At 56.7% G+C, this 27,662-nt stretch overlaps 1 protein-coding gene across 1 annotated transcript in view; it reads left to right on the plus strand.

Moving 5' to 3' along the window:
• EPB41L4A (erythrocyte membrane protein band 4.1 like 4A) overlaps positions 1-27,662 on the plus strand; it is a 180,716-nt gene that overhangs the window by 104,774 nt on the left and 48,280 nt on the right. Inside the window, exons 7-12 of the mRNA XM_025438026.3 lie at positions 1,505-1,592; positions 3,322-3,410; positions 3,926-3,989; positions 15,984-16,075; positions 17,314-17,391; positions 21,941-22,056. Coding sequence (XP_025293811.1) covers positions 1,505-1,592; positions 3,322-3,410; positions 3,926-3,989; positions 15,984-16,075; positions 17,314-17,391; positions 21,941-22,056 — 527 coding nt within the window. The remainder of the gene's footprint in view (positions 1-1,504; positions 1,593-3,321; positions 3,411-3,925; positions 3,990-15,983; positions 16,076-17,313; positions 17,392-21,940; positions 22,057-27,662) is intronic.

Here is a 27,662-nt window from a genome sequence, read left to right on the forward strand (position 1 = left end):
AGTCGATAGCAATGAATCTGGAAGTCATGATGACACCAGCGTGGAGCCTTGAAGGGTGTTATGTTAACATCACATGCGCTTCCAAGACCATCCACGCTCCCCTAGCAGGATTCTCAATTAATGGCCTGCAGCATTGGAGTTATAATTTAATTATAGTTATTTTGGTTAAATCCTCTATGCTGATTAACTTTGCTTTATTGCCTCCTATGCAGCATTCTCTCCTGAGTTTGCTTGGTTTCCAATATGTTGCAGTGAAGGGGGGGGAAATGTAGAATTAATCTGGTCAACAAAAAATGTTTGCCTGAAGGATGTGTCGCAGTGAGTAGCAGCAGAGGTCGGCCGCCAGCCGAACCGCAATCGGGGAACCCAGGCTTTCCGTATCGTATTTATTAGCAGCCGCGGGAAGCTCTCCGGCCTGATCACCGAGCCCTTGGCCTTAAGGCCTCGCTGAGGTGGACATGTAGGGAGCACCTGCTGCAACGTGAGCGAGCAGGGTGTTCGGCACCTCTTGACAATACTAATTCTCGCAGTTTCAAAGGACAGTTACATGGGTTTTTTTTTAAATTACCGAGGAGCTTTGGGTAAAGGGCCTTACGTGTTTTCTGTGACGGTGCTGACAGTCTGTTATTTCAAAGAGAATCAAAGCCCGATCGAGATTGGGGAGCTTTCTCGTGTCTAATTTGTAATGAAGATTCTTCACAGATTTTCAAAATCACAGTCTGGTTGCTGGGTTTGCAGAGTACCGCAGCTGACATGCAGGATTTATTAATAAAAAAAAAAATTTTTTTTCATAGCTCCTTTTGTTAACCAAAAATCTGTTTTCCTGTGTTAGTTACATTCACACACACACACACACACACACACACACACACACACACACACGGTTCCACTCATCTGTGGTGATTCCTGGCAGATGCTCACGCTCGTTAGTACCATTTACGTGTATTATCACCAATGAAGATGTGGGGATGATTTCTATACTTTGAATCAAGAAAATGGCAAGTGTTTTTTTTTTATAAATCATGAATTCTAGCACATTTTCAAACTACGTACATGCCCAGGAGAGTCTCCCGAGACCCCAGCGAGGTGCCGGGGACCCCACCCTCTTCTCCCCACCCGTAACCGTTCTTACGCCTTTCGTCCTGGTGGAGACGCTGAGCTCATTGTAAAGGAGGCACTTTTTTTTTTTTTTTTTTTAAGGAGGCACTTTTTAAGTCAAGTGCTTATATTCTCAACCTCTTTGGGGTTTTCTGAAACAGAATTCTTAATAGATGCCGGGACATTGGGATTGGCCGTGCTGAGCAAAACTGGGCTTGGTGAACGAGACGCACTTAGTGCAAGTGTCACCACGAAGGTAAGGGGCTTCTTGAAATAACCAAGACTGAAGTCTGCTTCACACAGAGGATGGTTTATTGTTCCGGTGACTGGGGTGAAGATGGTGGACGTTGCCTGTAAGCCCTGTACCGTTGAGTAAAGTCAGACACTGTTTTTATGCTGAGTGTAGGGGTCAGACTCCTTCCGAGGCAGAACTGAATTACTTGAGGACCGCCAAGTCCCTGGAGATGTACGGCGTTGACCTCCATCCTGTCTACGTGAGTAGCATTTAATTAACACGAGGTATTTTTAAGCTGATGACATTTTTCTTAAAAAGTCACCAAAACCCCCAAAGGAAAGCTGCCATCCTGTCGGTTAGCAAGCACGTGATGCTTTTCCACCGGTGCTCTTTGAGCACAAAGAATCTCTTGCGTGGATTCAACCCTAATGAGTTTTGCTTAAAAGTCTGTGATTACGTTTCCACGTGTAGGAGACAATTAACTGGGCTTGAAAACACAATCTGGATAACCGCTCTGGAGGGCTTAGCTAAATGTCAGAGCCATTTAAAATGGGTCTATAATTGATTGCATTAGACGGAAAACAGGAGGATTTTCCAAAAGTAGATTTTATGGCTGAAAAACACTCATGAGATCACCTTCCAGAGAAGCAGGCTTTGGGCACCAGTACGGGTGCAGCAGCTGGTGGGCCTGTGTTGGATGTGCAGGTTCCTAATGTCAGGGGCGCTGCTTCCCACAGTCACTGCCGCCCCAGCAGTAGAAACATTTTTGCAGATTTTCCCCAGCAGCTGATGAAAGCTTGCCGAATGCAGTCCGGGAACAGTCACACCCGGTCCGTGTTGGGTGCTCTGGACCCAAGTCTTAGCCCCGAAGCCGCCTCTCTAAGGTCACCAATTGTTAATTCTTTGCCAGCGAGGTTGAAATGTTCCCGCCTTTCATTTTATGAAAGAGTTTAGTTAGAGACAGTCAAATTTAATGATTCGAGACAAGGAGCCAGGTGCCGCCTTCTTTACAGGAATATGAAGGGCTCCAGGTTATGGGTGCACGATGGCCAGTAAATTACGTGATTTTTAGGGAACCTTAATGAAACCGCAATGCGAGTAACGCATTCGTGCGTTCGTTTCTCAGTGTGTCTCGTACACATCAGAGTTTCCTAAAACGAGAAATACTCTCATTGTTTGTAAGGAGTCAGCAGCATCCCCGAGTGTACTTTTATATGGAAGTAGAAGTTATGTATTTCAGGGAAGTGGGAGTTCCCGGATATTTTAGATTCCAGTCTCGTTACCTGTTACATGCTCTGTGCCACTGCCATTTAAGAGACACCTCTAAACCACGTCAGGCTTTTAGTTTTTTAAGGAATACATTCTGTAGGAAATGTGTAAAGAAACAACGTCGGGCAAAATTCTTCAGCATTTGTGTAATGCTTATCCTGATTCATAAACACTTTTGTGGATGTTAGGAATTCATGGCAAATGAATGGGTTTCATTAGAATCTTCTGTACGTTCCTTTAAGATTGAATTTTTAGAACTAAAAGTGGGCAACAGCTGGTATTCTTTCAAAACACGTTGGTTGCCTTATGTTCCCTGGGAATATGACTTTGCAGGCTGTTATTTGACCTCAGAGTAGAAATAAAACCTATGTAGACGCATGCCTGTCCTTCATGCCCACTCCCGACTTTTTCATTTCAGAATCTCGTTTTTTTCATTAGGATTTATCATTGCCTGCAAAGTGAGGGCTTTGAGTCTTTAGCATGGGAGATGGTATCTTTACCTGTTTCGAGTCGTCTTAAAGTCACGAATGGTGAATATACTCAGAAAATGTTTCGTTATAAATTCGGAAAAAAAAAAAAAAAAGAGCAGCAAGCTAGCAACTACGAGAGCTTAGCTAGTCTTTGAGAAGCTTGACCCAGTATTACAGCCAGACTCAGCTCAACAAAGGGCTTTGCCGCGAATGAATTCGTTGATTATAGGCACGTGTCTGTTTCTGCAGGGAGAAAACAAATCTGAGTACTTCTTAGGATTAACACCGGTTGGTGTCGTCGTCTACAAGAATAAAAAGCAAGTGGGGAAGTATTTCTGGTGAGTAGACCTTGGGGGGCAGCAGTGGTATCCCGCGCGGCGTGCGGGCGTCGGGGGGCTTGTCGGCGGAAAGACCGTTTCCAGGGGTCGATGGATTATGGAGTGAAATCCGGGTAAGGGTTCTCTGGGTGCATCTCGGTCTGCATTTTCCTTGTGGATGTTGGGTGCTCTGGCTCCGGACTGTCCAGCCCTGCAGATTGCGGGGGGTCGGGTTCCGTCCCCATTGCAGTGTAGGCGCTGATGCTGCGCGGGGAGGCCTTCAGGCCAGGCAGGCTCCTGCAGCCCATGCCGGGCCTGGGGCTGCAGGCTTGTGTGCATCGCCGGAGCAGCCCAGGAGGATGCACAGAACCCCGTCAGGAGGCATCCAGAGCTGCGTGACCCGCAGGGAACCCTCCACCCTCCTCGTGCAGAGCAGCGGGGATGAGCCCTTCATTTCCACTGGAAGCTTCCCCGAACTGCTAAAAGCTTGATTCTTACAAAACCAGGCCACCCCCACCTCCTGCTTTGTTTTTCAGGCCACGGATCACAAAGGTTCACTTCAAGGAGACACAGTTTGAACTCAGAGTGCTGGGAAAAGACGTAAGTTTCCGTTGAGTGCGCGGCTTAATGGGAGGGAAGTGGTTTCTGCTCCCTGATGATGCGAAAGGCCTTGGGAAGTAGAACCGCCGTGTTCTGTGGCTCGGCCGCGTGGAGCCCGGTTAATCGACTCGGGTGCACGAGTTCTTGTCCAGGAAGGGAAAGGGGAGCGAGTACGAGTGAGTGAGCTGGTTGGTAGTTTAGGCAAAGAGGAAAAAACCCTTCCAAGGGCACAAGAGAAAATAGGAGATGATCGTCATGATTAGAGTCACCTATCTACGAAGGTGGGATCATATCACCGGAAGTGTGCAGCTGCACATGGGACGAAGAGGGTCCTGATTTTGTCCCAAACTACATTAAAGGACCTGTGGGGAGTCCCGCCTCTGTTGTCTCCCTAGTTGAGTGTGGTGATGCACCGCATGGGAAATCCTGGCTGCTTTTAAAGGCGGGCATGAGGCAGGCAGAGGTGCCCCAAGCTTGGCAGTGTCCTACGGGATCGCTGGGGTACTGGGCCCGTACTTGCGGGAGCCCGCGGCCGCTTTCAGGCCTTGACAGGTAGCTCTTAAGAAACGGCGCCAAAAAAAAGGCGAGGATGTGAAAGCTTCCTTTTAATCCGCCTGTGAATGTGACCCCCCCGGAGGGCCTGTTACTCAGAGCTGCATTTATGGGATAAATTAGTGAAAATACCATGTGTGAGAACTCATCCTTGTGTGGCTTTGGTAGTGGTTCTGTGTGGACCAAACACCCAAGTGGGTGGCATCAAATGGACATTGAGATCCAGGCGTCTCATGGGTAGCAGGTGCTCGCACGCGGCACGCGCCCCCGTCGCTGACCCGGCGTGCGGACGCTGTGTCCTGTGCACCCGCAAAACCCGCTCAGCTGTGACCGACGGCTGTTCGTTGATGAGATTAAACGTGGATCTTGGAATTAGTTTTAATGTGTAAGGAGGGGAAATTCCAGATTTTAAGGAAAATGATCCACCCACGTCCGAATAGCCTATAACAGTCTAGTTCTGTTCAACTGCTGATGGGACGCGTCAACCTTAAAAGATGCGCTGTAGGATTGAATGGGAACCACCTGTGGAGTAGGACATCATCAACCACCATCTGCCGCGTGGTTTTCCCCCGACCTGCTCCTGGTTTCACGGGACTCACTGCAAGGAGGAAGGCCTCCTTCATGTGTTGGAAAAACCAGGTCATGTTTTTGGTAGGAATGTTATAAGAAATAAGGCTTTTTGTGGCAGCACCACTATTATTCACGGGCATTTTCCCCCGTATACCTTAGTGCTGTGACTGAGGCCCTTTGGTCAACCACTTTTATGTTGTCCTAAGGCAGCCTTAAAAGGTCTCCTGACTCAGAAAGACCTTGCAACTTTACCGTAGTTGCAGCTACGCTTGAACTTTCAATGTCTTTTAGAGTCTTCATTATTCGGTGAAAACAAAAATAACAGAACTGGTACCTTTTGTGTTTTTTTTTAACGGCGGTGTCTGCGGTATGACCTCGTTTCCACGCACGCGGCTCTGGCCCAGTGTGCACAAGGAGTGGGTACTGGGGCCCACCTGAGACGCTGCGTGCTGCTGCGTGTTACGTGGTGCCATCGATCCCTTGCACGGTGCTGAACTCAGGCTCCAATCAAAGGGAATTTATTATTATTATTATTATTTTTACCCTAGGACAGTCATGTAAGCAAAGCACTCCGTGTCCCGGGCCGTCTCGTTGGGCAGCCTGCCTCTGTCGCCACTGGGGTGTCTCTCCGCGAGGCAGCCGCTTGCTTAACCATAGCATTAGGTTGATTATTAGGCCTAACAGGGACCGTAGGTTGAATATACCCCCGCCCCGGACCCATGCTCTGGACCACGAGTCCCCGAGAGCTTAAACACGGCTGGGACGCTCCTTCTGCTTCCTGCCCCGGCAGCCCAGGCAGTGGGCCCGGGTGCGCAGGGAGGCTGTGGGTGCCCAGCACATGGGAGGGCCGCCCGGGCTCACGCGGTGCCACCAGCACCGCCTGCCCCGCTTGTCGGGACTGCGTGTCTCCCAGCGCATGACGCAGCCTGATCCACGGAGCATGCACTGGCGTGAGCTGACCCTCCCTCCACTCGCAAGTGACGGTTCCCTCTTCCTTGGGTATAACCGAGTCCCATTTGAGTTCGGTGGTTCGTCTTCGAGGGAGCGGCGGTTATCGGCGGCTCAGAACCCATCTTTGCGGACACCAGGTCGCCTGACCGGCTCAGCGGCTCATTACCGTTGTGCTCCTGTGCGTTGTTTAGGCTTCAGAACTGGCCCTGTGCCTCCAGTAGTACCGCCCAGAAAATAAAGTCTTTTAGGAGAAAGGGCTTCCATGGTGATGGTAGAAAGTCTGGGAAATACAAAGAAGACCATGAGAATCACTTTTTCAAAGTCAGAGGCAGTGATTGTTATTTTGGTGCAGCTCCTTTCAGATTTTGCCCCGTTAGCGCACGTCTTGCGTACGTAGGCAGGCTGCCTCTTACGCGGTTCTGTACACAGGTCTCGTATCTAATATCCTTTTATAAGCATTTCTTTTTTTTAAGGTTCTATTTATTTATTCATGAGAGACACAGAGAGAGGCAGGGACACAGGCAGAGGGAGAAGCAGGCTCCACGCAGGGACCCGACGCGGGACTCAATCCCGGGACCCCAGGGTCACGCCCTGGGCCGAAGGCAGATGCTCAACCGCGGAGCCACCCGGGGATCCGTCTCCTTTTTTATTATATTTATTCACATGTGCCTGCACGGTGTTTGACAATGTGTTTTAGTTTCATGCGTTTGGCTTTTTTCCCCTTGATTTCGTGGATCCGGTTTTTCCTCCTGTTGTGTCTTACAACTGCTTCTGCTGCTGGAAGCAAAAATCATGGAATTTTACATTGATTTCAGCCCTGGCTGTGTTGTTGGATTCTTGGGTGCTAGCCAAGGGTTCTTAATTCGATTCTCATATATTTTTGTAGGTATCTAGTGATGTCACTTGCAAGTAAAAATGCGACTTATCTTCTCATTTCTGTTGTTGATGTTTCATATTTCATCGCGTTGATCACGACTTACGGCTCGGCGTTACGTGATCTAGTAATATACGGCATCCTCGACTGGGTCGTGATTTTAATGAAAATATCACTATTTCACTGCTTACGTGTTAGCTCTTGGTTTTAAGGATACGTGTTTATTAGAAGTGGTTTACATTTTTTTTTAAAGTCTCAAATGGTTGCTTTTCAGAGAATTCCTGGAGCATGAACATTGTAGCCTGTTCACCCGTCGAGCGGCTCATGCTTATGTAAGGAATGCAGACAAGGGGCGCCCGGCGGGCTCAGTCAGTAGAGCGAGCAGCTCTCGAGCTTGACGTCCTGAGCTTGAGCCCCTGTGGAGTGTAGGGATTAGTTAAAATCTTAAAAACATGATGCATAAAAATAAAAATAATGCATAAAAAACAAAAAATCATGCTCTTTCCCAGACGAAAGAGCCTGATGACTCAGACCAGGTAGCAACATATCAGGTGCTGAGAAACTGGTGGCTTCTGGATGCAGCCGCACGGCTTCCCGGGTGTGGGGAGGTGCAGACAGCGGAGTCCTGCTGACGCAACGGTGTTCGGCCAGAAGACAGGAAGCTTGTGGCTGCTCACCGGCGAGGCGAGGAGCTTTGGGTAGAGCAGGGTTGGGGAGGAAGGCCAGGGGTCCCACATGTAACACGTTACATTTGACATCCCGTTAGGCGTGTGAGGGGAGACGTGTATTCATTTATTTTTTTTAAGATTTCATTTATTTATTCATGAGAGACACAGAGAGAGAGGCAGAGACACAGGCAGAGGGAGAAGCAGGCTCCATGCAGGAGCCCGACGCGGGACTCAATCCCAGGACCCGGGGTCACGCGCTGACCCCAAGGCGGGTGCTCCACGCTGGGCACCCCAGGAGACGTTGTCCCTAAGCGGAGATACTTAATGAGTGGGATCTACGAGTCTAGCGTTCAGGACCAGAGTCCGGGCAGGATGCGGAGACTGAGCAGCGCTGGCACAGCCTGGAGTTCGGAGCCGGACACTGGGCCACCCGGTGGACGACTCGGAGGAGGCCGAGAGGCAGTACCCGGGCAGGTGGGAGGCGGACCGGCTGGACCAGGTGGGCCAACCATGGCCCCGTGTTGTGGCCAAGGCTGAAGGTGGCAGGTCGGGAGGGGACGGGGCGGCTGCTGAATGCAGGAAGGTGGGAGGGCATGGATGGGACCACTTTCCTGGCTTGCAGGGGGAGCCCCAGGCCGCGCCCCCTGAGAACCCCCAGGCAGGGTCCCCCTGCAGATGTGAGCCTGCCGCGGTGCTCGCGGCACTCACGGGAGAGACCACCCCCGATGCGCGTTTCTTAGGGAGAGACTGGAGAGCTGATGGGGTGGGACCGGGCGAGGGCGACCTGGCAGCTCTTGAATTTCGGCGTGACGGGGCCACGTGGGAGCATGGCTGTCGGGGCAGCGGGCCAGGAGGTTTTGGTTTGTTTCTTAAGTTGGAGGAACTAAGAGCCCAGGGGTACTGTGACGAGGAGGGTCCATCCAACACCTGCTGCGTCCTTGGTGACAGCGGCGTAGAGGATTCTGGAAGGACAGCCCTGGACGCTGGGGGCGACAGCTGGGGTCTGGAGGCCATGGTTCCAGGGGGCACCAGGACGTCACCCCGGGTGAGGGCAGGAAGGCAGGGCAGGGAACGTTCCCTATTGTGAGGGACCTGGGCATGGAGGCCATCAGCTGCCACTGACGTTGGGGTGGCAGCGGGGGTCAGAGGGAAGCCGAGGTGCTGGGTGAGGAACACCCTGTGGGTCCGCAGCAGGTGAAGCCACGGTGCGGAGACGTCCCGGCCCAGCGTGGAGCAGCCCCACGGAGTCCCGGCCAGAGCACCGCACTGTGGACAAGCCCAGCGGCCTCGCTCACCTCACGGGCTTTCACGCCCTCGGGGGAACGAGACACGTACGGATGTTCTGTCCTGTGACAGTAACGCCAAATCCATACAAAGTGGCAAAAATGAAAGTACTGCAGAGGATGGGGTCCCACCCCTGGCCTCCCATCCGGTCCCTGTTAGGGTTTCACTGCCTTCCCTTTTCCATTCCTCTCCTTCCCCACACACGGCTGTTTTCTGGGTGATCCGGGGGTCTCGGGGTCACACACTGTAAAAGCTTCAGCGGGTCCAGGGCAGGACGCGCTCGGTGGAACCGCAGGACGCTTGGCTGTGACCCCGGGTCCCAGGATCGAGTCCCGCGTCGGGCTCCCTGCATGGAGCCTGCTTCTCCTTCTGCCTGGGTCTCTGCCTCTCTCTCTCTCTGTCTCTCATGAATAAATAAGATCTTTAAAAACCAAACCAGGAAACTTCTCCCGTCACGTGCACCTGTCGTGTCCCATGTTCCTGACTGGGAGCCACGTCCGCGGTCGTGCCCTCCTCGGGCCGTTGCGTCTGCAGCCACGTGGCAACCGCTCGTCTCCTGGTCTCACGGGGTTGGGTCACCTAGTCGGGACGTCGACTCCGTTTTGCACTGAATAGTTCCTGGTTCCCTTTTTCCTCCCTTACAGTCAGTAAGTAATCTGCGGGTAGGTCATTTCACTCAGCACAAGTACCCCGGCCCTCTCCGGCACTTCCTTGTAGGCCGAGGGGCCCCTGAGGGCTGCCCCTGCTGTGACCGCCCCCAGCCGCTGCGCACCCGCCGCTCACCAGTCAGCCCTTGGCCTTACGCCATCCCTCCCCTGCCCCACCTGCATGAGCACTGGTTGCCTCCCCCACTGGGGGTGCAGTCCGCGACCGCACCTGTGTGCTCCCAGGTCATCATAGACGTGCTCAGCAGGACCTCCCGGGCCTTTTGACCTAACCTTGGCCTTTTTTGCATCATTTTCTCCCTCTTTCGGTGCACCACGGAGTTTCAGGTGCATCCTATACCGACTGTGTGCCTGCCCCACTTCCACCCCATCAGCAGCCACGTCTCCAGCGAGCCCTGGTTCTGTCTACGGGAGGGAAAGGTGCACATCTGGGTGTTAGGTGTGGTTACTGCTCACGGGTGACTTTGGGCCTTTTCAGGGCCCGGGGCTGACATGCTTCCCAAAGCCAAACCTACACAAAAGCACAGAGCAGGGTGACTAATCCCCATCCTCCGTCCCTGTTTCCCGACCGTTGTGTGTGGGTCGCCAGCCTCTGTGCTGGATGGTTCATCCCTCTTGTGCTTCCATCTGCTCAGCGAAGCACACAGAAAACTTTCCTGCCCGCAGGGCAGTGCTGCCGTTCGCCTTGGTGCTTCGCGTTCTCTCAGGCCGTAAGAGCCCTCTGCGGTCCAGTCCATGGAGCGCTCCCCGTCCTTTAGTGCGGCGACGTGGGGCTCCTGGGGGGCACGTACATAGTCCATGCGCTCTGTGTCTCGTGCGCACATAGGCAGCTGGTGTTCGGCACTTTGCAATCATACGTTTTCCTCCAGTGCCTTTGTGCCTGCGTGTGTGTGTCCTGTCGCAGGAGTGCCTTTGGGGTAAGCTCCCGGGAGTAGGTGTGAGTGCTCCGCGTAGCTCTGTTAGGTGTTCCCGCGTCCCCTCCTCCGGCTGGAGCTCCTGCACCCTCCTGTGTTTCCCGCACAACGTGTGAGGACGTGACGCCCACAGCTGCAGGGCGTCTCTCAGGTTGGGTGGTGGCTGCTAGGCCTGTGGTCGAATTGCATGGCTTAGGTCCAGGCCTCCCACTGTCCTGACTTTGGACGATTCACCGGGTAACGTGTAGCTTCTGTTTCTTTCTTTTTTTTATTTTTATTTTTTTAAAAAAGATTTATTTATTTATTTATTTATTTATTTATTTATTTATTTATTTATTTATGAATGATAGACCTGGAGAGAGAGAGAGGCAGAGACACAGGCAGAGGGAGAAGCAGGCTCCATGCAGGGAGCCCGATGTGGGACTCGATCCCGGGACTCCAGGATTGTGCCCTGGGCCGAAGGCAGGCTCTAAACCGCTCAGCCCCCCAGGGATCCTCTCTTTTTTTTTAAATTTTATTTATTCATGAGACACAGAGAGACCAAGGCAGAGACACGGGCAGAGGGAGAAGCAGGCTCCATGCTGATGCACGACTTGATCCCAGGACCCCGGGTCACACCCTGGGATGAAGGCGGCGCTCAACCGCTGAGCCGCCCCCCAGCTGCCCGCTTCTGTTTCTTTATAGAGTGAGAACGACAAAGTCTGCCTTTCAGGGTTGTTTTGAGGTTGAATGCTCCCAGTCTGAAGTTGGAATTAAAATAGATGCCTTCCTGGCCACGTCTCTGAATCGGGATTGTCTTGGCCTCACGAGGCTTAGGGCTGCTGGGGCACCTCGGTCTGGCCCAGTCTGGGCAGCAGGGTAGCCGGCGCCACGGTGGGATGGCACGCAGGGCTTCTAGGGCCTGGCTTTCGCCTCAGCTTCACTTGCTGTTACATGTCTTGACCTTCTCTATAATCAAATCACACGGGCCGCTTATTTTGGGGGGGGGAAATGTAAAATTCTGCTGTAAGACATTTTTAAATTGGGCGTTGGTAGATTTTTACCAGGTTTGCCTTCATTTTAACAAGCTTGAGTAACACGTATTATCTAAGAACCTGTAACGTTTGTAAACTGGGAGTAAAGGGTACCTTTAAGAAAATAAATCTGTGAAAGGCAGTTGTCGCAGGATGACACTCGTGTGGGATTGTAGGAAGAAAACATGATCACATGGAAGGGAGGAAAAAACAGAATAAGATGAAACGAGAGAAGGAGATGTACCCTAAAAACTCTTAACTCTGGGAAACAAAGGCCGCTCCAGGGGGTGGGGGGCTGAGGGGAAGGGGTCACTGGGTGATGAGCACTGGGGTGATGGGGGGCACCAGTTCCCGTGGGAGGCTGGTGAGTCTGAACCCCCGAGACTGATACATGTTAAGTAATTGAACTTAAACGAAATAAAATTTTTAAAGAATGAACCTGCAAGTAGTAGACAGAAATGCCAACGTTTTAGTGAATGCCGTGGTTTCTCTAAAGAGAAGCCCGGGGACAGATGGAGTGACAGGAACCTGGAACCCGTCTGGATGCCTGGGTTTGCGTCCATGAATGTCTTCAAATAGGACACAGAATGAGCTCTATACCACGGCTGTCAGTTCCCCGGACGGGAAAACTGAAAGAAAGAGTAAGAGGACAGTTCGCCAAGTTCCTTTCCCAGGAAGAAGGTGGTTTGTGTTGGGGGACGTGGTCTGGGCCCTTCACAGGCCCGCGGGGCCACGTATGGCGCCCACTTTCCCCCCGTACTGCCGCATTCAACCCTGCTCATTCAGGCTCGCCGTTTGCTGTGACGTTTTTCAAGACGCGTAGGCCCCGGGGCATGTCTCGGAGTCTGTCTTGGTGTCTGTCCCAAGTTCCGCTCCTCGCCTTTGCTTCCCCAGCGGGGGGCTGCCTCGTGGTGTTCCTGCTGACGGCCGTCAGGCCCCCAGGCCACGCTCCAGACATGCAGCAAGTACGTGCAGGCACCGGCGAGCTGTCGCCTGGATCCCTCAGCCTTCCCGGTCCCCTCCCCTCAACCTCCGTGGATCCTGGGGGTTGGCAACCCCTGCCCCCGCCGCTGGCTCTTCCAGGACCCACGATGCCCGCATCTTACTGTCGCCATTAGAAGCACTGATCTTTCCAGAACGATTCCCGATGCAGTGGACCCGAGGTCACCGCTGTGACCTCGGAGGCGGGACAAACATAAATGGGACCCAGTAGACAGGTGCCCAGGGTTCCAGGGGGTGGGAGGGCGGGCCGTACTGTGGCTCCCGTGAGACAGCGCCTGGGGGCCGGTGGGGCGTGGAGGCCACAGGCGGTCGGGGTGGGGTCCATCCAGAGGCTGCAGGTCCTGAGTTCTGAGCACGTGCAGGGACTAGAAGCATGAGCGAGTTTACCTAGGGGCCGTGAAACCGCCACGTGGCACTCAAGCTGCGGGTGACGTGAACCTGCTCAGGGCACGGAATAAAATTATCGTAAAATCCTGTACTAACGGGACTCGGGACACGCGACTCTGTGGTTATGTCTGACTCTAGGTCTCAGCCGCGGCCTTGGTCTCAGGGCCGTGCACCCGAGGCCTGCACCGCACCCCACCGTGTGCAGAGCCCGCGTGGGGGACAGACTCAGGGCTCAGCTCTCCTGTCAACGTGACAGGCTGGGAGGCCGCGTGAGCGCGTTTGCCAAAGGGGGCCCTCGGCGCTTAGGTCACGTGGGTTGGAATGGATGTTGGAGGGTCCGGACCTGCTCCCTTTCCGCCAGCGGGTGCGAAGCTGCTAGCTGTCGGCGTCTGTTTGCAAACGGGTTTCGGGGCAGAGACCTTGCGCCACCTGAGGCCCATCCACGTCAGCGGCGACCGTCAGGGGCAGAGGTGCATGGAATTGATTCAGAATTCCTGGTTTCATTTTCGGTCGTGTGCGCCCTCCTTGCAGTCTTTGGACTGCCCTGCCCCCAGCCCTGTGTCGACGGGGAACGAGCCCCTGCTTGTCCCTTGCACACGACAGGGTCATTAGGGGCCCGTGGGAACCTCTTGCTCCCTTAATGGGATCGTACCCGGGACACTTGAGAAAGCCCAGCCCTGTGGGAGCTGCCCTCGCGAGGTGATGGTGAAGAAAAGCATCTTGAATGTCCTGTGCCTGCGTCTCCGCTTGAAAAGAACAAGAATATAGACGTTTATGGAGAATAAAATGAAAAAAGTGTGAGGGGATCTGCTTTAAGATGAAATCTTTTTTTTTTTTTTTTTTTGGTTTCTCCTCCATTTTTGGAAATCTGGGTGATAGGTAATTAGGTGACTGTTTTGCAGTTTGCTCCCGGGCACTTGAGTCTCAATGTCTTTGTGGATGCTCTTGCTACAGTGTTCAAGGGTCCATGTCACAGAGCTCCGCTGACCAGCCACCGCGTCCATACACCCCAGCCCTGCGGTCGCATCCATACGCCCTGGCCCTGGTGCTCACGTCTCCCATGCCCTGGCCCCAGGGGTCACATCCATACACCCTGGCCCCGGTGGTCACATCCATACACCCCAGCCCCAGTGCTCACGTCCCCCATGCCCCAGCCCTGGTGGTCGCGTCCATACACCCCAGCCCCAGTGCTCACGTCTCCCATGCCCCGGCCCCAGTGGTCGCATCCCCATACACCCCGGCCCCAGTGATCCTGTCTCCCACGCCCCGGCCCTGGTGGTCACATCCATACACCCTGGCCCTGGTGGTCACATCCCCCATGCCCCAGCCCCGGTGGTCGCGTCCATACACCCTGGCCCCGGCAGTGCTGTCACCGTTGAAAGCTGGTGACCGGGCAGCGGACGGGACAGCCCGTCTGTACGTACTTTCTTAGCCATTTATGCTGACAACGAATCACAGGGAAAATCATTTTAGAGTGAACGGCCGTGCGTCATTTCTTGGGGTGACCCAGTGAGTCGAGAACACGCGGCTGTCGTGGTCGGGTATCTTACCAGCGGCCACGTCGGGGATGAGGACGGTGGGGGCAGCCATGGCTCTCCGCGTGCCCCTGGATCACTGCCGGCACTGGCACCATGTGCGTCCACTGTGTGTTAAAGGGAAGGGAAGCAGAGGAGGAAGGCCCTCCACTGCCAGCGTTCCCGTCCCCCCAGGAGCCCCCCAGGACCTGCCGTGATTTCCTGTCCATGCCCGCCCCCCGAGTCCCTTGCTTCTCCACAAACCCTTTGTGAATCCGTGGAGTTTTCTTCCCCCCCGCAGCCCTGACTTCCTGATCCCCGCCCCTTTCACGAGCGCCCCTGAAGACTCGTCACCTTCTTTTGGAGCCCGTGTGGCCTTACCCTGCAGCCCGGCTTCGGGCCCGTGGTGGGGTCCTCGGTGGGGGCTGCTCGGCGTGTCTGCGTCCCCGTGGGCGCCTCAAAATCGAAGCAGCCTGAGCTTGCCACCCATCCCCTTGCCACCCCAAGCCCCGATCCTTCACTCACTGGGTCACGTTTCCCAGGACGGACCCCCAGGATCATCTGAAGTTCCTTCCCCAGCCGCGCGAGGTTCTGGGGCTCTGGGTGGCCTTGCCGCCGGCTGCATGGACTGGCCTGCCCTCGTCATGCCTGTGCATCCTGCAGATGAGCCTCTCGTTTGGGCGCACGTGGGGGAGACTCATGCCTGCGCTGTCGTGTCCTTCTTAGAGGGTGGGCAGGCCCTTCCAGTCACCCCGGCCCTGGCAACTCTGTGTCCGCACGCCCGCAGGAACCGTGTCCCGGGGCGCGTCTGCACGCGAGCTCGCAAGGTCTGTGTCAGGTGAAAGCCCGTTGCAGAGCTTCACAGAGCCTGCGGTTTATTCGAGTACTTGCGTTTTAGTCACTTAAAAAAAATAGTGTTTTGTATAATATAACAATCGAGTCTTCAATTACAATCGTTTTCAACAATTAACAGTTTTCAAGAGTGTAGCAATTAGAGTTATTTCCTATGGTCGGACGTAGGTGAGTGACCACCGGGCTAAAGTACTAGTTGACACTCAGTGTGTTCCCGTGACGTACTTTACCCCTGTCGCGGGATCCAGTCGTCGTCGTCGTCATCCCCTCTGATTCACCCGATGCCTGGCTGCGGGACGTGGAAGCCAGCGTCCTTGCAGCTGCTCGGGTGGCACTGCTCACGTCGGCTCCTCCTGACTCTCTTTAGTCATCGGTTTGTTTTTTATTTATTTTTTAAAAATTTTATTTTATTTAATTTTTATTATTATTATTTTTATTTATTCATGAGAGACACAGAGAGAGGCAGAGACACAGGCCAAGGGAGACGCAGGCTCCGTGCTGACACGGGACTCGATCCCGGGACCCCAGGGTCACGCCCTGGGCCGAAGGCGGGTGCTCAACTGCCGAGCCCCCCCAGGCGTCCCTAGTCATCTGTGTAGACCTGGCCTGAATGTCCTATACCAGGGCAGTGGAGCCCTGGGCTCACGGGCATCCCCTTGGCATCAGGGGTCGGTTTCCACTTGCTCTCATCGGGATGCGATCACGGCCCCCGGTCACTCATATTCTCTTCCTTTTTTTTTACTTCCAGTGCAACGAAACCTCGTTCTTTTTTGAAGCTCGAAGCAAAACGGCCTGCAAGCATCTTTGGAAGTGCAGCGTGGAACATCACACGTTCTTCAGGTGCGTCGCGCTCACAAATGAATGTCGATTTGCGTTTATGACAGTTCTTTTGTGTGCAGTGGAAATCTAGATGTGTTTCTCTACTTTTTTCAGCCAGCTAATTTTCTGGCGCGCGGTAAAACACAATCCCTCCTTCCCTCCCGCTTCGAGGAGTGGTGGATCAAGGACGTTCATATATGTGGATAAAGCACAGCTTTGGTGTTGGTGGAGGCTCCAAGCCCTGCAGGCCTGCGAGCTTTGAATCGCCCACCCACTAGCTGTGCAAGTGCAGGTGTGGGGAGGGCGGCTGGGTGTGCGGGCCACCCGGGGGACCAGCGCTGGCCCCGCAGACGTGCCGGGGGACGCAGAAGCACCGGGTGAGGCCGCGGGGACAGAAGCAGGTGCCGTGGCCTGCGTGTGGGGTCCTCCCAGCACACTGAGGGCAGCGGGAGCCGGTGCAGGAGGAGGAGGCGAGACCGGGGGAGCGTACATGCTGATGCCAGCAGGGAGGGACACGGCAGGGAGAGTCAGAGGCCGCGACCGCGTGGTGTGCTCCTCGGAGGCCGAGGGAGACGAGGCGAAGGGTGGCCCATTGCCCCGTAGTGGCGCTTGCGGGTTTGCGTCTGTGCGCTGCAGAGACAAACCCGGATCCTGTGAGGCGAGGTAGCGAGCTTCACGTGTTGCTTTTAAATCTAAAGCTGCGTCGGTCGCTCCCCTCACTCCTAGTTGGTTTGCTCAGAGCACGTGTCCCAAGCGGCAGGGTGCTGGAGAAGTGCTTGGATGCGATGCCCCGCGTCCTTTACGGGGTCTGTATGGGGCAGGGGGTGGCCCGGCAGGGGCGAGGCCTCACTGGCCGTCAGCAGGGCCTCACCGAGTCACCTCCTAGGACTCGGCAGGCGAGCCCCGGGGTAGGAAAGCGTGAGACCGTCACGTCTGCGTGAAGACCATGGCCTTGGGGGACTCAGCACAGGGACAAGGTCCCCAATTTAAGGAGAGAAAGCAAGTTGGTTCGCGGGTATGACTTCAAGGACCGGATGGGCCCGACAGGGTGCAGACGCCGAGCGCTCGCATGTGCCTCGAGCGTGAGCCCCGGCGGCCGCACTTCAGACGTCAGGCAGCTGCGGCCTTCGCGGGTTCCTGCCAACGTGTCAGTGAATACGTGAGCTGCCGAGAACCAGGGCGGCCCCGCTGTCCACGCAGCGTCGTCTGAGCACCTGCACTGACGCCTCCGTATCTGATTTTCTTTTAAAAATGCGTAGAATGCCAGAAAGTGAATCAAGCTCGCTGTCGAGAAGGCTCAGCAAGTTCGGATCCGCTGGCTACAAGCACCGGCGCAGGTAAGGGGCGAGTTCCCCTTGGGGGGAGGGCGCGCCCGGGAGGTAACGATGCTCAGTCCCGCTGTCCACGTGCCTGCGCGCCGGGGCCCAGGACTCACGTTGTTTTCCTCGGTTTCCCTGCAGAAGCGTGATGGGTTGATTGAACGCTCCTTGGTGGGGCACCTGGCTGTGCGGCCGGATGGGCGTCCTGGCTCGGGGTCAGGTCGTGAGGTCGCGCCCTGCACGGGCTCCAGGCTGCCTGTGGACGGCTCGGACTGCCCTCTTTCCCTCTCCCCCACCCAGCCCTCTGCCAACCCCTTCTTTGGGAGAAAACAAAAGAAACTTGACCGAAACGGCCTTTCAGGTTTCAGTTTAGGGTTTCCCAGATGCGGTAAAGCTCACCATCTTCAGAAGCCCGTTTGCTGCCACGATCCCCGTGTGTAGCAATGTTGTGATCCCCAGGCGGGCTCATGCCGGCCCCGGGCGCAGCCTGATCCCCTGCGGTCCCCCCGGGGGTACCTTGCACTGTGGGTCCCGTCGGGTCTCCTGCAGCACAGGGCCCACCTGTGGGGCACAACACGGTGGCCGTGCCTTGGACCTTGCTGAGCAGCTGCCCGGTATCCCCGGTGCCATGTGTCATGCCGAAGGTCTTCCATCCATTGCTTCACAGAATCGTGGCGGTCGTCTTGACGACGGTATCCTCCGTTACGTGCGAGGACACTAGGGTTCCAGGAGGCCGGGTCCGTGTCCAGGGGACCCAGCCCGGGAGCAGGATGGGTGCAGCGTCCCTGTCCAGCAGCCCAGCTCCAGAGTCCCTGCTCTTGGCCTTGAGGCCGACGCGAGCACGTCGCAGGACGGGGCCAACTGGGTCTTCTTCCAATATCCGTATGAGAAGCGGGAACCTTGTGTCGTGAGAAAGAATTTGTGGTGTCTCAGTGCGTCCTATTGGTAGACGGAGCCTGTGCCACGCAGGGTGAGGTAGTGGGTGCCCAGGGGCACAGGGAACCCCGTCCCAGCACTGCTGCGCTGCAGCGGTGGGGCCTCATGCAGGTGGTGCAGCAGGTCCCAAGGCCTGCAGAGCCCAGGCGGGTGGCGGCCTGTCCTCTGAGTTAGGGTCAAGGTCAGGGTTAGGGGTTGGGGTCGGGGTCAGAGTTAGGGTTGGGGTTAGGTTTAGGGGTTAGGGTCAGGATCAGGGTTGGGGTTGGGGTTAGGGGTTGAAGTTGGGGTCAGGATCAGGGTTGGGGTCGGGGTTAGGGTCAGGGTCAGGGTTAGGGTTAGGGTCAAAGTAGGGGTTAGGGTTAGGGTCAGGGGTTAGGGTTAGGGGTTGAGGTAGGGTTTAGGGTTAGGGGTTAGGGTCAGGGTAGGAGTCCAGGTTATGGTCAGGGTTAGGGTTAGGGTTAGGGTCAGGGTCAGAGTTATGGTCAGGGTCAGGGTTGGCGTTAGGGTTGAGGGTAGGGCTAGGGGTAGGGTTTAGGGTCGGGGTTAGGGTTGGGGTTGAGATTAGGGTCAGGGTCAGGTTAGGTTTGGGGTTATGGTCGGGGTTAGTGTCACGGTTAGGGGTTAGGGTCAGGGTTAGGGTCAGGGTAGGGGTCAGAGTCAGGGTTAGGGTTGGGGTTAGGGTTGGAGTTAGGGTTAGGGATGGGTTTGGGATTAGGGTCAGGGTCGGGGGTGGGTTAGGGTTAGGGGTTAGAGTTGGGGTCTGGGTCTGGGGTTAGGGTTGAGGTTAGGGTCAGGTTCAGAGTTAGGATTGTAACACCCCTTCTGCGACCCACTTTTGGGTTTGGGTCCTGAATTCGAAATCAGGGATAATCAGTAAAAGAGCGACTAATAGTAAGCGCTCATCGCCTTGATGGCCCCATGTTCACTTGGAGGCTTGCTCTCCGATGCCATACGACTCACCTGCCCGGGTGCCCTTACCTGTGTCGGAGGCTGACACGTGGATACCTGAGAGATTGACCTTTGGGCCGTTGAGGTTCTTCCCCAGGAGAGGGGATCATCGGGGACCTGCGGGAAGAGTATGTTTACTTTTATATTTAGAAGGAGAGCTGCTGGTCAGCCTTTGGGCTGTTTTTCGACTTGGGACATAAAACGTTTTGAGGCTTGTGGAGAGAACGTGTGAGTCCAGCCCCTTGTCCCTGAAACGAAGCCGCCGCAAAGGCTCGGTCCGTGTCTGCACTGCTAAAACCGTTGTCGTGCTGTCTGACACACGCTGCGTTGGTCTCCACATGTTGACCCAAACCTGGCTTCTCAAATTCATTGAAATGCAAGCATTGTGGCTGCTGGGGAGCATCGTGAGGGAGCCCTCGGGGGCGAGAGGATGGGCAGCCAGCCTGGAGCACTCGCCCTATGCAGCGGGATAAGGGTCCCGGGGGCGCCGCGGGCCAGGAGCAGAGCCCCGGACATGGCCTTCAGGGCCTGGGGCGTGCGTGTGGGCGGCCGCGTGGTCCGGGCGAGCAGGCGGGCGTCTGCAGAGGTGGGTGCAGGCGCGGCAGGGGCGACTCCACTCTTTGCGGCCTTCCTTGCCTCGCGGGGCCCGCACGGGGCCCGGAACACGCTGCCGTCTCTTTAGAAAAACCTGTTGTTAAGAAGGGAAACGTTTGATGTCTTTGGTGATAAGTGATGGCCTGGCCTTCCAGAACCTCAGGAGTTGTGGGTGCTGGTTTTATGGTCGGAGAGCGATAGCCTGGCGTAGGTGAAGTGTTTGGTCGCCCGCGGGTAGCTCTTTCTCCGAGGCCTTCGAACGCTAACAGCCTCCACCTGTTAAGGTTGTAGGTGGCTCCTGCTGATAACGAATCAGCGCCTTGTATAAAAGGCTTTTTTTTTTTTTTTAAAGATTTTATCTATTTATTCCTGAGACACCCAGAGAGAGAGGCAGAGACACAGGCCGAGGGAGAAGCAGGCTCCATGCAGGGAGCCTGATGCGGGACTCGATCCCAGGACCCCAGGGTCACGTCCGGGCTGAAGGCAGATGCTCAACCCCTGAGCCCCCAGGTGCCCCTAGAATTCATACCCCAGAAGTGAGAATCCGGCCTGAGAAATCCCCACTGGGGGCCCAGGTGTGGGGCTAGTGTTGCAGGAACTCTCCGCGTTTCCTCCCGTGTCAAGGGCCCACGCTGTTGTCAGAACCTCCTCTGTGTCAGGTGCCTGAGATGTGCTATGGGGTCCGCGCGGCCCCCTGTGAGGTCTCGCACCCTGGCCTGTTGTGCGAGGACTCCTGTGACCCCCTAAGGTGCCAGAACCAAAGACCCTGGACCCTGAGCGGCCCTTGCCCACTGGCGGCCGGCTGTGCCCTGGTCGCAGGGCCGGGGCAGGGGTCCCAGCTGCCGCCTCGGGGTCCCTGGGCACACAGGACCCCATGCTGCCCATCGCTCAGGGCCTCCCTGGTGTCAGGGGTGGCGAGGACACTGCATGTCCTTCTGCCGGGACCAGGCTGAGTCAGTAGGAACCCACCTTGAGGCAGGTGAGGCGCGGGGCCCTTGGGAGAGTCTGCAGGAGCCCACGCGCTCGGGCAGAGCTGGCCTTGGACAGAGGCCACCCTGGGTTTCGGGGCCGGGCTCTCGTTGGCTGCGTCACGTGGCTTCCCCTCGCTCCCTGTTCCCGAGCGGGAACCCCTGAGGAAGAGCTGAGTGACAAGGTGGGGTTCCGAGTGTGAGCGAGGCGCATGCTGCCCAAGCTGGTAACGGAGACCACCTGGTGCAGGTCGCTCTTCTCTTTAGAGCTCACACCATTTATAATAATGGAACTTTGCTCTTTATACGGGATTTTTTGGTTTGAGATTCCAGGACAGGAGTGTTGCTATTTGGGGCCCTTCCCTACAGCCCCTAGAAACAGGCTAGACTTCAAGGGGAGGAGGGGCTGTCGGAGGCCTCCTCCCATGGCTCGTGGGCGGTCTCATGAGTCCCCGGGGGCCCCCGGAGCCCGAGCAGGAGCCGCTGCCATGTTTCCAGCATCTTCCTGCGTCTCGTGGAGGTGACTGGGAAATGGGAAGGGAGGCTGCTCACGGGAGCTCATGGGTGGGCTCTGCCCATGAGGCTCGCCTCTTCTGGGGAGAGTTGCTGATACGTACCCTGTAAGGGCGGGAAGAGGATCTGGGGCTGTGAAAAGGCCTTTCTCGTCCTTGTCCCACACGTGGCTCTTTTTGTGACGAGTCCAGCATAGGTGCGTCTTTCCTGTGAACCTCGGGGTCGTTCGTTGCTCCGGTGTCAGTGGCCGCGCTTGGGTCTTTCAGGGAGGTGCACGTGCACTGAGGCCCGGCCCCAGGGAGCTCAGGTCCTTGACACCAGGGCCCAGGTGCCCCGAGGTGCGGGCCACCAAGACACGTTGGCCCTGCGTGATGGTCGTTCGGCGGCCAGGGCACCCCATACTCTGTGCTCTCCGCCTGCTTGGATCCGGCCTGCCTGCCATGCGGGATCGCCCTTGAGTCTAAGCGGGGCCCCCGGGGCCCTTGGTCCACGCAGCACGGGAACCCCCTGCAAACCCCGTGTGAGCCCGCCGCCTCTCAGAGCCCTGCCTTGGGCCTGCGGCCACGCCCCACCTGCCTTAACGGACGTGTTGCGTTTCCCGGTGGCAGGACGGCATTGCAGAGGAGTCGAGGTCTGTGCGTGGAGCTTCCAAGGCCAGATCAGAACGTGGCGAGAAGTCGGAGCAAGACTTACCCCAAGAGGGCAGCACAGACACAGCCGGCCGGTAAGTCACAGGACAAGGTCATGGGGACGCGCGACCTGGCCAGGCGTCTCCTGCATTACAGTAGCTGCTCATGGTGACCCTGCAGGGGCCCAGGTGGTTGGCGGTCAGGGGCGGGGGGTGGCTGGGGGATCCCCGAGGGCTGCGTGGGGACCACACCTGCTTTCTGTGGAGGTTCCCTCAAATCCCAGCCGAGGCCTGTCCTCGTTCCGGGGGCCTGAGGTTGGAGCCGACGCTTGGTGGGAGCCCTGGTGACGGGACCCGGTGGGGCGTCTGTTATTGTCGCTCTTTGGTTGGGAGACACGCGTGTAGATGGCACAGCGGACTCGCACACGGGTCCTGCCCCCGCCGGGCTGCTGGGCTCTGGCCCCCGCCTCCTTCACTCCTGCTGCACTGTCAGCACCACGTGGCCCTGTCCCACTGCCGCCGACGTCCGGGGGATGCATCCCGGGCACACCATGGGTGCTCCTCGCTCCCCACGCACCGTGCAGCACTTGCTAAACGTGCGTCCGTTTCCCCGCCGCGAAGCTTCCCCGCCACGGCCTCCTGTTTATCCCGTGTCTTGGGGTGGACACGGGGTCGTTCAGGGCGGCTGCTTCTGTGAGAAGGGCACCCAACCAGGTCCAGCGCGTGTCCTGGCCCAGAGCTCACAGTTGCGGCGCGGCGTCCCTGTGCTTGGTTTCCTGCTGTTGGTCACCTCGTCTACGAGCTCTGTGCACCTTCTCTTTAGGCTTTATGTCCTCACGCGACAGTGCGGGGCCGGGGGCGCAGAGGGCCAAGCCCACTCCACGCCGAGCCTGCAGCCCGCAGCTCAGTGCCGACCCTGAGGGCCTGACCTGCGCGGCCCAGCGCCAGACACCATGTCCACGGAGCCTCGGTGCAGCCAGGGGGGCGGCCAGGGTGCTGGGCCCCGTGTCCCAGAGTGGAACAGCCCGGGCCCCAGGCTGGGTCCCCCCGTGCCCCTGAGCTGGGAGGAACTTCGACTCTCCCTGCTGGTCCTGCAGCGGCACAAACAAGACACGACGGGGCTCAGGTCACGTCCTGACACGGGCATCGTCACTGCCCCCGTGTGGCCCAGGAGGAAGCGGAGATCTTAAGGCAGTTGGTCCGGGGTCCTGTGAGAAGTAGCTGGCTTAGGATAAGAAGCCTGGCCGTGGGGCTTTAACGCCTTTATGTTGGTTTTTCTGTCTTCATCTTTGTGGATGAACCTCAGACCCCGCTCAGACCCGGTGCACGCGCTGCACTCCGCGAGGAGGCTGCAGATCTGGGCTGCCCCTGAGGGCTGAGCCACCCGAGGGGCCCGGGCCAGCGGGGCGTCAGACGCGTTCCTCCCTTCAAGCACCTTGCGCCGTTCGAGATGCGGGACTCACACGTGCTTTCCGTGCAAACCTGCTCGGGTTGCTCCTTCTCCCCGGAGCGGCTCCTACGAAGAGCTCGCCTATGAGATGCTTGTGTGTGTGAGCGTGCGGCCCTGCCCTGGAGCCCAGATACACGGAGCTGGTTAAGGACGGAGTCTTTGCTTTCGTTTCCCTCTTTCTCTCTTTACTACTTATTTTTTTTATTTTATTTATTCATGAGAGACACAGAGAGAGAGAGAGAGAGGCAGAGACCCAAGCAGAGGGAGAAGCAGGCTCCATGCAGGGAGCCCGACGTGGGACTCGATCCCAGGACCCCGGGGTCACGGCCTGGGCCCAAGGCAGGTGCTCCACCGCTGAGCCGCCTGGGCTGCCCTGCTATTTGTTTGAGAGAGAGGCTGAGTGAGCATGAGCAGGAGGGGCAGAGGGACAGGGAGGGAATCCCCAGCGGAGCACAGAGCCCGACCCCGGAGCTCGATCTCATGGCCCTGAGACCACGACCTGAGCTGGAACCGAGAGCCAGGCGCTTGACCGGCCGAGCCCCCAGGCGCCCTGTGGTTCTGGTTTATCTTGGGCAGAGAACAGCCTCGCGTGCCCCTTCCCACGGGCCCTGTGTGGTGGCCAGGCGCTCCCATGGCAGGGAGGAAGGATGTGGCTCTGGGACGGCCCGGCTGCACAAGGGCCGCCTCTCCACGTCTGGGACCTCATAGAGTGCAGCCGAGAAGGGGCACCAGGCGCTCAGGCTATTGCGTGTCCAATGCTGACCTCACCTCAGGTCTTGATCTCAGGGTGGCAACTGTAGCCCCACGTGCTGGGCTCCACGCCGGGTGTTCAGTCTGCTTAAAGCAAACAGGTGTAGCCCAGGATGCACCAGTCATCGCGGAGGCCTGGCTGGCTGGGGTGGAGCCTCAGCTCTTGATCTCAGGGCCCACATGGGCGCGGGGCTGACATGAAAATACACGCAGACACGCTTATTGGACGGGAAGCCAGGAGCCCTAGAACCTTTGCTGCCGAGAGGACAAGCCTGTCCCGTCCAGTCCCTCTCCTTAGCGCGGTATTATGTAGCCTCCCGGGTGTTTGTGCGTCTTTCCTGCAGAAGCGAGGATAGTGGCCGTTTACGACCCATGTTTCTCGTTGCCCGGGTGTCCTGCGTGTGCTCTAATAGCTTCTGCAGCGTTGTCAGCACCACATTGAGACCCACGCACACGTGTGTAGACAGGATGTGGTTTATGCCTTCTCCTTACTTCTCGGGGGTTTCTGCTTCTTGAAATTTCAAAGACTAGAAATAAGCAGCGTGAATGTCCTTCACGCGAGGACTCCAAGCATCCGTGCTGATTTATCATGTGTCCTTTAAGCAACAGTGTATTTGCATCATTTTCAATTTACAAAGGGATTAATGGTGTGTTTGGAAACTAGGATTTTGCTGTGTGCACGTGCCACTTTGACCATGAAGTGCGCAGAGCCTGACCTGTCCAGCCTGGGTTCCAGGGCCCCCTGGGATCCGGGCGGGACACGCCGTCTGACGATGTGACCGTCCCGGGGAGCAAGGGCCCCCACCGATGCTGCACTTGCTCACACACGGGAGGACGCGGCTGACCCGGGGATCGGTGCTGTTCAGCTTTTCCAAATCTCAGTTTTCCTCTTTCTCCTCTAATTCAACGTACTCTGCTTTGGGCCCCAGTGGGCCCCAGCCCATGGTGACCGAGTCTCAGCCGTGCGCCCTCGGAGGTCAGGGTGGGGTGCAGACTTGGAGCCGGGTACATGCAGAGGGTGCCCTGTCCCAGCCCGTCCGGCCCCGCCCAGCCCCAAGAAGCTGGGCTGGGATGTGTGAGAGGGCCTGGGCCTGTGGGACTCGGGGTCAGGCCAGCCCGGGGAGACCAGCTGCCCGGGGAGACCAGCCCCCCAGGTCCTGCCCGGTGAGGGGGGGATGCTTGAGGGAGTGGCCAGGCCTCTGGTCCCCCCAACACCCCGAAGGCCCTCCAGCCCCTCCACCTGTTCCTCCCCTTCCTCGCCCGCCCAGCAGCCCCAGGCAGCCCCACCTCAGATGCTCCCTGTTCCTGAGACTCACTCATGGGTGGCAGAGCAGGAAAGGAACCATATAGCTCTTATTATTTTTTTAATTACTTTTTACTGACCAAAGGAAAACAAAAATAATATGTTCATAAATTATGCTGCCACAGCTAATGTGATTGTCCAAATTTTTAAATGAAAATTTAAGTGACAGCTGAATTTGAGACCTAGGAAAAGTTGATTAGGGGATCCCCAGGGGGCTCAGCAGTTGAGCATCTGCCTTTAGCCCAGGGCATGACCCTGGGGTCCCGGAATCGAGTTTCGCATCGGGCTCCCTGCGTGGAGCCTGCTTCTCCCTCCACCTGGGTCTCTGCCTCTCTCTGTGTGTCTCAGGAATAAATAAAAGTTTTTTTTTTGTTTTTTTTTGTTTTTTTTTTTGCTTTTTTAGGTTGATTAGGTTTTATTGTATTTGGCAAAAATGAAGTTAAAATTTAAATAGGATTTTTTTTTTACACTAAACAGAGCGGCTGTTAATTTTCATAGATTAAATTCTAATCATGTTCCCCATAAAACAAGATTTTAGAACTACAGTTTCAGGAGTTAATAGGTGTAAATTCATACCTCCATTTACCATTCATACGTAATAAAAAATGTGTGGTAAGAAGCTTCTTTATTTTCTGTTAGTTTATAAAACAGTGTGTGAGCTGTTACCATGGAAGACATTCTTCTGTTTCTTAAGTCAAAGTAATCCAGTCTCAGTGACTACTCCCCGTAACTGGCATCTCGGTTGTCTGCGTATTTAAAATACCTTATTTTTCCTACCTCTCCATCTCCAGTGATAACCGCCCCCTAGGTAAACGCCACTGTGTTTCTACCTCCTGGACAGCAGTCCTAGGAGGAGGCCTGGGCACCCGGAGGAGGAAGCACATTCCGGAGCAGGCCCTGCAGCAGGCCGCGCCCAGAGGGGTGCACCCGGGCAGGGCAGGCCGCCAGAGCATTCCTGCAGGGCCTCGGGCCGGGAGGGGCAGGTGCAGCAGGACAGATGGACGGGAGGGAGAAGTGCAGGTTGTGCAGCCCCTTCTCCTACCACCTCCTGGCAGCACACGGGTGGGTTCTCATCAGGGTCTCGGCAGGGAGGTGGTGTGGATGGGACGCGGCTCCGATCCACAATCAGCTGAGAGGAAGGGTTGGCTGAAGCCTCTGGGGCTGGACAAACAGGGCTCGGATGGTCTGAGGAGCATTTTAGGGTCTTGACACTGTGCTGACCAGCAGAGAAATAAGTGGTTGCAGTGTGGTCCCCGAGCAACTGAGAAGCAAGGCGCTTTGGCATCCGGGGAAGATGGTATAGGCACGGGCCCCACTGGGCATCTGGGCAAGATGGTGCAGGCCTGTGCCCCACTGGGCATCCGGGGAGGATGGTGTAGGCCTGGGCCCCACTGGGCATCCAGGGAGGCCTGGGGGCGACGGCCATGACACCCGAGGGTGGTGGGCCCCCGGGTCCACATGGACGACCCCTCTGTGCAGCCCAGGCCGCTTGTCCCTCTGCAGGAGGGCGCTCAGTGTTGCCAGACCATCCCGTATTCAGGGAAGCGTACTGCTGGGGTGTTGTTGTGAACCTTCCGGAGCGTTGCACCCCGACGATCTCACCTTAAAGGAAGGCCCGTGTACTGCGTCAGAACCTGCTGAGGCCAGACGCAGAAGGGCTGCCTCCCGGGGACCCCAGCTGACAGCTGATGGCGCTGTGCATGCCGAGCCGCTCCACCCGGGGTTTGCTCTGGGACCCCCCCCCCCCCCCCCCCCCCGTAAGCATCACCGCGTGGCACCCAACACCCAGTGACTCCGGCACAACCGCTTTCCTGCCATCAGCAGGTCCACCCGGCTCTGGGCCCCATGGGGATGGTCCGCGCCTGGGGAGCCACCTGGTAACCTGAGGCCTGAAGCGGGAGACGCGGAAACGTGCCCTTGCCTAGTGACGTCCAGGCCGTGGGTGCGGCACGTGGCTCGGTGCCGCCGAGAGGTACCGTGGAGCCAGTGGTGGTTGTCGGGTCCTTCCCGCCCGCGCCGGGGACACGTGATGTCCGCAGGAGCCCGCTTGTCCGTGGCATCACAGCTGCTTTGGAAGGTTTTGGAAGCAGACGGAAGGGAAGCGGCGTGAGAGCCGCTGGTGTCAGTTGGTCGTCTCTGGGTCAGCGGAGGTCACGAAGGGAAGAAATCAGTACAGCTTCCATACTCGGGGCTTGGCAG

This window comes from Canis lupus, chromosome 3 (assembly GCF_003254725.2).
Source record: "Canis lupus dingo isolate Sandy chromosome 3, ASM325472v2, whole genome shotgun sequence".
Taxonomy (NCBI): domain Eukaryota; kingdom Metazoa; phylum Chordata; class Mammalia; order Carnivora; family Canidae; genus Canis; species Canis lupus.